Source organism: Malania oleifera, chromosome 9, assembly GCF_029873635.1.
Source record: "Malania oleifera isolate guangnan ecotype guangnan chromosome 9, ASM2987363v1, whole genome shotgun sequence".
Classification (NCBI taxonomy): domain Eukaryota; kingdom Viridiplantae; phylum Streptophyta; class Magnoliopsida; order Santalales; family Ximeniaceae; genus Malania; species Malania oleifera.
The window spans coordinates 88,321,110-88,331,923 of NC_080425.1; the positions used below are offsets into that span (position 1 = coordinate 88,321,110).

At 34.4% G+C, this 10,814-nt stretch overlaps 1 protein-coding gene across 2 annotated transcripts; it reads right to left on the reverse strand.

Moving 5' to 3' along the window:
• Positions 1 to 469: 469 nt before the first annotated feature.
• LOC131163626 (SAC3 family protein C) lies at positions 470 to 9,318 on the reverse strand. Of its 2 annotated transcripts, none has more exons than XM_058120247.1 (9): positions 8,940 to 9,318; positions 8,680 to 8,780; positions 6,557 to 6,778; positions 4,911 to 5,129; positions 4,723 to 4,808; positions 4,396 to 4,492; positions 3,741 to 3,833; positions 3,495 to 3,646; positions 470 to 698 (listed from the first exon to the last, which is right to left on the reverse strand). In XM_058120247.1, exons 1-9 carry the CDS (start codon positions 9,232 to 9,234, stop codon positions 695 to 697), a joined length of 1,269 nt encoding a protein of 422 aa, XP_057976230.1. In that variant the 5' UTR covers positions 9,235 to 9,318; the 3' UTR covers positions 470 to 694. The 2 variants fall into 2 exon arrangements, with proteins under 2 accessions (XP_057976230.1, XP_057976229.1); XM_058120246.1 differs by lacking the exon at positions 470 to 698 and adding an exon at positions 3,253 to 3,408.
• Positions 9,319 to 10,814: the final 1,496 nt, after the last annotated feature.

The following is a 10,814-nucleotide window of genomic DNA, read 5'->3' on the forward strand; positions in this document are numbered from 1 at the left end:
TCACTTTATTGATAAGGTACATTCTTGTACTGCTTTTATTTGTTTAATTGTTTTTTTTTTCTTTTGAAGTTTTTGGATTTTTCTCTTGTTTGGATTTCTCCATTCTTTCCTAAGGAGATGCCTTGTGGTCGTACATTCTTAGCCTATAGGCAAAATTCTTTTGCTATTAAAAAAAAAATTATGATCAAGTTTTAAGGAGCAAAAGGCTGAATCTCTCTGAAATTCTTTAGGAACATTGCCCAGTCCACTATGGTTCTCTAACAATGGTTTTGAACGAAAAAAATTATAAAAGAAAATTTCTTACTCTGCCAACCTTCCAAATGGATGAACAATTCTTAAATTTAAGTCAGTTAAGGATCATGCAAGAATAGGTGGTGCGACCTCTGGCTTTAATGCCACAGCATGTTACCCATTTCATGGGCAAGTAAAATCTAACCCTGGATCAGAACCAACAAACTCTGGAAATGCATTTGAGAAGCAAGACACTTGCATTGACCAATCATGGGGAGGCATTCGATTAATACATACAAAGTCAATGGCGTAAATTATTTTATCACAGGTAAAGAATGAGACGCACAATCCATTCTGGGATGCAAAATATGTCCGTTCTCATGAACCACACTTTCAACTGGAATGGTGTTGCAATACCGTTCTAATGCCTCCCTGCATATTTTTAAGTATTCAACCTGAAAGTTTACCTGCAATGTCAAAATGCAAATTAAAATTATAACTAGCTCAACTTGTTTGTCATACTAGTTAATGAAAAATATTATCATATTCATAATGATCAAAAGAAAATAGCAATGTCTTGCTCAGACTTAAACTTAGGGTCAACCGTAGGAGTTAATGTCACCATCTCACATTAGATGTGAACTAGAGAGATCTTGAGCTTATAAAGATATTTTGAGTTCCAACCATATAAGATGCCTTTTGTGGATCTTGAGTCAGAATCTAAAGTGAACAATATCTCATCGGAGTTGGGCTCAAGACTATTACAATTAGTATAAGAGCTAATTTGGGGTGTACTATCATGTGGGTGGCTCATATAGAGGTGTAAGTCACTTTGATGAGGGCATTAGAGATCGGACAAGAGACTGTCATGGTCTCACATCATATGTGTACTAGGGTGATCTTGGACTTATAAGAATGGTTTGAACTCTTAACTATGTGAAACACTTTTTATAGGACAAGTCCATGAAGCCAATAAGTCAACGTAGGTAATACCTCACTGAAATTGGGTCCAAGACAGTTACAAAGTGAGTGATCAGAACTAGTCTAAAGCCATGCTAAAAACATCGCTATTACTCCCTAAGACTGGCAGCCAGAACCGAAGTCCCACACTCCCTACTGCACAGGCACCGCTCGCACATACTAAATATAAGTGCTTTTTCCCATAGAACCACGAGTAATGTACCATACTTTCAGTGAATTTTTAAACATAGTACATGTCTATAGTGCAAAATGACACAATTCACAGTCTACTCCACCTAGTGAGACAAGCTTGGTTGTTGTAATTACTCATACTAATGACATCTTTCTGAAATCCAAAACCAAAATATGAGAGAGAGAGAGAGAGAGAGAGAGAGAGAGTTATGTTTAATGTTTTAACAAAACAAGACAATTCTACAAAACTTTCGCTATATCTGCAGAAACTGTATCTGCAGAAATCAGTCAAATTTCATTATTTTCAAAAAAAATGTAAGGCAAGTCCCCAAAAATAAAAATCATAAAAAAATTTAATATAGTACATGAATAAATATAAAATGCCTACCAACTTTTTCTCTATGGGTGCATATGTGAGCTATTGATTTCTAAAATTACAAAAAAGGATAAAAATAAATAAAAAATCATAAAGTTAAGGATGGAGAGAATTAGAAGCATCCAACATAGTAAATATATAGCAGGTTAAATAAAACATTAGATGTGACAAGCTGCTAGCTAGATGAGTATGCCCTAAACATTTATTGGATGAACTATTAGAAAACCACACTAATGAGACAAACAAAAAGATTATCAGGGACAGACTGTGGATGATGTAAGTGCACTTGTGTTAATGACAGAAGGTATGAAGTTACAACCCACACATAGCTCCATTAGAACAAAAAAGACTAGCATACCAATCTGCCTAACAATGCAACATGTATGCTCACACATGCACACACTCACCCTAGAAATACAAGCCAACCTGCTTTGGGCAGGTTCAATTTGCTCATAAGGACTGACTGGCCCAAGATCATTCGATATAAAACCAACCAAGGTTGATTCGTTTGGGATTGGAATGTCATTGAAGTCAACTCAATCCAAGAGCAGACTACATAGATAAGACAAATTAAATTTAAACACATTTATACATGCACTAGTGTGAGCTAAGTGCAGTGCATGTGGATAATATATTACATGAAACAAGTGATAAAAATATATCATATTTTTGTAGCAAGGATCATATTATTCACATATTGAGTCTTATTATTATTATTACAGGATATATAATCTGGCACTACATATTGGTGATTCAACATTGAAGTGCCAATGTTGGTTCTATTTGATTTAATAGTTAGAGAAAGTAACAGTACATTTAAGGGAGAGCAAAGAAAAATAAAGGTAGAATCTGGGACTACTCAATTTGTTTGTCAATCCCCTTTAATTTTGGACTCCATTTCGGAAAGAATTCTTATTGAACTCAAATTCCATATCAGCAGAGAGAATGAGAAAATTGAAATTTGAATAAACAAATGTAGAATGGTTTTTTTTTTTTTACCATGCTTTAATATGTAGCATGGCTCATTTAAATTTACATTTGTTTTAACTGGCACGCATTTTTAAATTATTTGTGTATGAGGGAATTAATTGTGTTTCCTCTCAACCAGGTTTCTAGATGCACTTGGTGCTGCTTCGCTTAAATTATCCATGCTGTAATATGTAGCATGGCTCATTTAATTTACAATTGTTTTAACTGGCATGCATTTTTAAAATATTTGTGTATTGAAGGAATTAATTGTGTTTCCTCTCAATCAAGTTTTTAGGATGTCTTCAGGCTTCTATTTGGCACATCACCCATCACCCTCTCGGTCTTCTGCTCTTCTTTTTAAATGTCGGTGCATTATTTTCCGCCAGTGTAATAGTTAAAGAACTATGAATGCTACTGTCATCATAATATGGTAAACATAAGAAAGTGTAAGCTCAACCTATGGCGATTCACAATCCTTTGTGTGCATCTGCATCAGTGTTGCTTCGGAAGAGGAGCCCCAAAAAAATCTCCAAAAATTTTGTTATTGTCTGCTTCTAAAGATAAAATTCATCCATCATTGGCCCAACATACAAAAGCCTAGAATTTATATGGACTCCTCATTTATAGCTGATGGGTTGGTCTTCAGGTTAGGAGAATACTAGAACAAATCATTGGCTATTCTGGAGTGAAATGAAAGCATTTTGCTTACTCAAATCAGGCTCACCCATAAGGGAAATAATATATAGACAGCATGTTTTGTAGTTACCTCTGTAAACATTCCAAACCCAAAAGAGGGTAGTTCTTTAATGCTCTGGGATGACGAAAACTCATTTGCTTGGCAGGTAAGAACTTATTTCCTACTTCATCAGTTGAGGTTTCAAGACCGCACACATTACACAAAGATTCCACATCTGATTCCTAAAATAGCCAATGCATTTTTTAAGAAAAACGTAAAAAATTAATTTTGTTCGTAAGCATCAACAAATAGTTGCCAGTAGAAGAGAAAGCATACCTTCATCATCAAGAGTTTGGACAACTGCACCAAAGGATATGGATGAAGCTTGTACCCGCCATGATTTACACACAACAATGCCAGAGCCCGTATCTAGATAGTAAACAAAAGAAACAAGCAAAGAAACAAAATCTTAGTTTCCTTTTTTTCTTCATTTTTCTTTTTGTTTCTTTATTCTTTCCACAAAAAATGTATAGATATTGTGAATAGCAGCAATTCAAAAGATGGTGCTTAGAGCTCGCATCCAAAACACCAAGAATACAAGCACGCTATCTTAAGAGGCAATCCAATGTTGTACTAAAAAAGCACTGATTTTGTTTGATTACTTAAGAGTAACAGAATGCAATTAAGTCAATTTACAAATAAAAATAATTACTTAAACTTGCCTCTGAGAGAGAGAGAGAAGCAGAATCAATCCTACACAACAGGTTAGGCACTGAGTGGAAACGCAGCATTCAGAATACAAGCTTGTGAAATTAACAAAGGGTAGATCAATTGTAAAAAATGAAAATGAAACAGAATTGGCTGAAAATGTGAACCCAACACAAACTAACTTAAAGACACAGTTTCGAGGAGAAAAAGAACTACCAGCAAACAAGAAATGAACAAAAAAAATATAATTATCAGATTCAAAGAATGACATAGAAAAGATCACCTCATTTATGTAAGGTTCAATGATGCAATACTGCAGATAGGATGAGCTAACTGCCACAGTGCAAATGAAACGTTTATAATTGCCCATCCGATAGAATCTGCAACCAAAAAAATGAAAACAACAGAAAATCTTCAGGTTTAAGAAAGCAAAGTTCAATATTAATCATAGAAAAAATCGCAAGAGAAATTGTACAGCCATTAACATTCCGTCTAGAAAAGGAAAACAGAAAGAAGGTTAGAAAGCACACAAAAGAAAAGCAACTATAAAAGAAGCAACCATAAGAATTGGAATAACTGTCAACATTCTGATCAAATAATTCGAGGTCACCTCAAAACTCTGCGGGCAAAAGACATTTCCTTTGACTTGATAATAGAAGAAGGCACATTACAAAGCCAGAACGAGAGCGACTCCCCCTGCAGATCAGAACAGGCTATATTTACTTACTTAGGACCAAGCATCAGGGTTACAAGGGTGAACAAAATAAGTTAATGACAGCAATGAGTACAGAGATCAACCGTTGGTTGGCTGTTAGAACCAAGATGATGAAGCACATAAAATGAACGGAATTCAGCTTCATTCTCATAAATAGAACTGGAATTTCGATTTGCTTCATACAGATTATATAGAGACACAAGAGCTTTTGTAAGTTGCTCCATGTTGAGGTAATGCATGGAAGCATTTGGACTGCCATCACAACCTTGAAGCTTGTGGAGGGATATGATGTGAAATTTAACCTGCCAGGATATCATGGCTAAAATAAGCTTATGCTGTTTGCATGGTCTTGAAGTTCAATATACATATATTTTTTGATAGCAAAAGAAATATATTTAGAGAATAGAGCTTTGAAGTGTTACTAATTCCCCCTAACCAATATTTGCTTTATTTCTAGCTCCATAAATTTGAACTTCATTCCCATGATGATCAGCCATCCACAATCCCATTCCATCTGAAAAATTTTGAACAGCAACATCCTGCTTACTAATCTTCTCCACAGGAGTAGGTAGTATCCTGTCCTGATGCTGATTACGCACAGCAACATTCTGCTCGCTAATCTTCTCCACAAGACTATGTAGTATCCCATCTTTACACTGACTACTCACACCCAAATAATCATCCAACCTCCTTCCCCATCTCCTCAAAGATTGAAACACCCTCTAAATATAACATCATATACATTCATCAAACAACACAATTCTCACATAAGCAAACCTATATTACCAAAAAGAAGCAGTTCTTAACATATGACGAGGAACTCGATTATCACACCACATTGTTCTTATATGTGCATATCAAATTCCCATTCCCATGGATTCAAATTGTTTCATGACTAGGTAATATTAAGCAAACCAAAAGCCACAGAAAAATAATATGCAATCAAAGAATCAAAATTTTGCTTTCGTTCATAATTAAGTGTCATTTCATCAACCACAAAAAAAAAAAAAAAAGATTCTTTCTCTTCGCACTCACCCTTATATTTACTAGGGATGGCAATTTTGTAATAATCTGCATTAAGACAAGCTCTAGGCACAGAGATAAAGAAGAAATAGGATCTATGTTTAAAAAAATCAAACAATAAAAAATGATTTCTTAAAATGTAAACAAGGACAATATCATCCTTTGACAACAACCTATTTTTTAAAGTCTGAGAAGTATGCCTACAACATCAAATGACATTGAGCGTCAATCAGTGTACCCCAAAGGCTTGTGGAAGCTCTAATTGAGCCCTAATCAGGAGACACAAAAAATAAAATGTATGTCATACTGTGTATTCCTTGAGACATGGTTTGATGCAAAAGCTTCAAAGCCTTCTTGACACCCAACTCACCACACACCCACACGCCCCTCCTCCCCCACACCCCCAATATATATATATATATGGAAATTGGAAGTATTGTTATATATCAATTTAGGGCACTGTGAATTACTCTAATGTCACTAATGATGATCTCAACTATAATACAAGAAAGATAGTATACACCATAACAAAATCAATCGAAGTGGGGAAACTTCATAGTCAAAGTGGCTTAATTACTCAAAAAAACTTTATTCGTCTATTAGAGAAGAAAGACATAAACTAATGAGATACACAAAATGCGTATTCAATGTGGATATAACTATTTATAAGTGGGAGACAGTTAAAGTTTTAGCAGAGAAAGAATACCATATCCTCATACATGTGGATAGCTCGATCGTTCATGATATTCTGCATGCTAAGGTCTTGCCTTATGGACCTTGTCCTATCAAAAATAAAGTCATGGACCACTTCAAAAGGATGTTCTGTAGAATCCAACAAATTTAAAAGGTAGTTCAGAGTGTCTTCCAACACTTGGAGAGGCCGTACATCCGATGGATTCATGCTCTTCATGGATATGGTTCTGCAAAACTAGTGATGCAGATGTAGGATGAGAAAATTTCTGCATCATGACATCACAAACACATAATGGGTGTGGAAAAAAAAGAATCCTATAAATTTTATTCATATGAACTTAAGAAATTAAATAATGATAAAACAAATGTGACATGCTTGCTGATAACAAAAAATTAGTATGGATAAATTTACAAAAAATTTGACCACCAGAATTTCCATTTGTCTTGGCCAAAACTCTACATCTGTATATCATAGCTAGCCATGAATTCAACAAGAAGCTGCAGAGCAACTTAACTATGAATTTAACAATAACACAAATTGCAGATCACAATTATGTGTTCAATAAATTTTGGTCAAATCTGTTAAATCTCCAATTGTCATCTGCCCTCTTCTATATATTGCACATGAAAACATGAACTTCTATTTCATTAGAGGTTTTCTTATTGAAGTTTAAAAGAATTGTGTACATGGTCCTATTACTAATTCCCTAAGAAAAATGCAGTCTTCGTCATTTATAAGGCAGAGTCATAATTAAGATTTGTTTTGCAGCTTCTGTCTTACTACCTTTTTTAAGTATAAATGAAATTGATGTGTGTAAAACACTGAAACATAACTTAGTACATAAGAACTACAATAAAGTATCATGCTTCATATGGCTCTTGATATTGTCCTATCTTTAACATTAGGCAGCTTGAACACCTATAACTCAAATTTGAGGACCTTTAAGAAGCAAACTAAAACCCAACACAAAGCACATAGTATTAGAAATATCTCTACTTTAATATTTATTTAAATATTTTGGAGTTTTCAATATTTTTAAAGTATCAAATAATGTGAAACTATGTAAACTGTCAACCAACAGAATACACAGACAGACGATAGATGTACAATTACTAACTTGTGTTTCTGTAGGAATAAATCATTAATTGACAATTGAAAGCAGGGCTGAATTGGAATGATGTTTTTTTTTTTCAAATCTTTTCATCCATGAGGAGGCCCACTGACCAGCACTACACAGAAGAAGGATGAAGGCAACCTGTTCTCCATTTGACACTGCTACCCACCCCTTGCCAAGATTTAAAACTAAGAGTCAAAGATATGCAACATAGATGTCCAATAATTAAATATGGATGCCCATTGATTAAATCATTGGGACCCCCTAGGCCATCAATTCAAATGATTTGAATACTGTTACATTACAAGCGGCTAATTGGGTGAGTAAATACACTGCATGCTGGCATAGTTGGTGGTAATGATGGTAGGCTGATGGTGCATGTGGTGGTGATTATAGTTCCATTGAAGTGCCACAGGATGTTGTGGCAGCATTAAGAACAACGGATGCGGGGATCGTATTTGAGGTAGCAGTGGTGGCGGTTGCCTAGTATGAGAGGATGTAAAATGGTGGGTAAGATTTAATGAACTGTAAATAAATTGGTGAGTTGGAGGTGGCACTAATGTAATGGTTGAAATAACAACTACAGTGATAGTGGCAAAATGCAGTATGGCAGGTGGCAGCGAACATCCTGGTTTATTGGTGTCCAGGTAAAGTCATCTGTGCATACAAACGTTAATCAAACAAAAATAATTTCATTAAAACCAACAACCAAGAAATCAAGGGAATTAAAAATGCTATCTTAAAACAATAAAAACACTATATTCTACACTGCTTGTTCAGGACAGTCAACTTCTATGGTCAAAACTGGTAGCACCCACCCCTTACAAGAAAAATTAAATACTCATTACACAACGTGGGACTCTAATTTCCTTCTGCAACAGATCTTTCTCACACGATAACTTGTTCGACCTAACAAGAATGTTATTATTTAAAGAAAAAAACGACAAAAACAATGCGCGTAAAAAGAAAGTTCCATGTCGATAGGAGCCGATAGGCATCAAATTACAAAGATGAAGCACACCTTTTTCACAGCAAGGCTCGTGGACGATTTCCTAGGGTTTCCATTCAGCCTCTCGAACACAGCTAAATCTCGAAGCTGCTCACGTTGCATTCTTTCACCGTCTATTCATGATGATGCCACAGAGATAAGAGAGCTTATTAAAACTCGCCGCAAACTAGAAATCATAAAAAATTTCTCTTCCATTTCCATTTCCATTTCCATTTCATTTTCCTTCATTTTCTCGGCAACCAAACAGTGGTAAATCAACGTATATAATATACCTGGGCACATAAAAGGGCAGGTCCCTACCAAAGAGGGAAGACAAGACGAGTTGTGTTCGTCGAGTTCCACTACTTGACTGCTTGTGCTTTGCAAATGGTGGGCATCGTCGGAATCATCCCCAGTGCCTGCGGCAGGGTTATGTTTAGGGTTTGAGAGTCGGGAATCAGCATTCCTTGTGGATTTAGAAGGGAATTTGTGCGAGCGGAAACGTGACGAATGGGTAAAAGACTGTGAGGAGTGTGAGGAGGAAGACGATGGCGACGAACCCCGGCTTCGTCGCGTCCAGCTCTCCATGGCAGCTCTCTCTCTCTCTCTCTCTCTAAATTAAGAATTAATGATGAATGAGAAAAATTATTTTGGGAACTTTTGTGTTTCGATAAGTAAAATAAAAGCGAATAGTAATGCTTATAAATTATTTCTATTTTTTATTCTAATAATAAAAATAATATTATTTTTTACTTAAATGAAAAGAAAAAATATTAGGATAATATTCTCAAAACTAATAAAAATATGAGAGACTGCTCTTTCCATATGTCTTCTAGCACAGGCAAGTATTTAGCATCCATTTCTTTTACAGTGCGTTCATCTCAAGGTCTGCGGGTTTACTGCCAATTGCAGATTCTAAAACCTTCTCCGCAATTTTTTTAACATCAAAATTGTCCGAGACGAAAACCCACATTTCTAAGCCAAGATGTTCCCCAATCCTTTGATCCTTGTGAAAACCAAATGAGCAAAGGTGGTCTTTCCCAGTTCCCCAATGGCTGAAACATTCTCTTCAACAGAAGCAGCAGCAGCAGGGCAGGGGGATTGCAATAGGTATTTTTCTAACATACGTGCCGGGGTATCATATTTTCTTTACATATTAATAAAAATGTTAATAAATGTATCATCAATACAATTTGAAAATTATGAAGAAATATTTACATATTTTTTGCCTTTTGCTTATTAATTGTCAATAATAAATTCAAAACTACTATTTGGAGGGTCTTCTATAATTTTATTTCTATTTCTTGAAACTATATTATTATTTACTATTATATTATGTATTATTATTGTAGACCGATTGTTTCAACTTTTCATGTTTTTGTTATTATTGTATAATGTAAAAATAGGAAGAGTTCAATAAGTTACCCAACAACATTAAATTTGTTATGAAGTATAAAGAGGATAGACAATCGATTTTAAGCATATCCCGAAAAGATATTATTTATTCATCCCCAATAAAATCACATGGACTTTGATGTGGGAAAAAATTTAGTGTCCGATTAATGTGTTAAGTAAACTCGTGTAGGTCGATCAAAAAAAAAAAAAAAAAAAAAAAGGTTGGACTTTTACGGTCCATTTGGAACTTGGAAAATATACATGAAAGAAAAGGGTAATGAGAAAGATTCCACTTTTTCATGTTTGGTTATCAAGAAAAATGAAAAAGAAAATAAAAAGTATGCCAAATCAATGAATAAAATTTTAACTATACACATCCTTAACATTTAGTTTTTCTTTATTTTTAATCATATTAGAACAATTTTTTATTTTAAATAGAATTGGATATAGAGAAAATATAATGAAAAATGAATTCCCTTCTTATTTTTATTTTTTTTCCTTTTTCCAAATAAAATCTTTGATCCAAACCAGCCATTATGGATGCATGATTCATATTTGGCATTTATTCGTGTTAGCATTACTTTAAGGGCTTATTTGGATCAAGGATTTTGATTAGGAAAAGAAAGGGAAAGAAAAATAAAAAGGAAACTCATTTTCCCTTTCTACCAAATACTATTAAAAATGAAATTTTATTATAAAATAGTTAAAAATTAAGAAAAATCAAATGTAAATGATTGGTGAAATCATATTTTTATTAATTAATTTGACATATT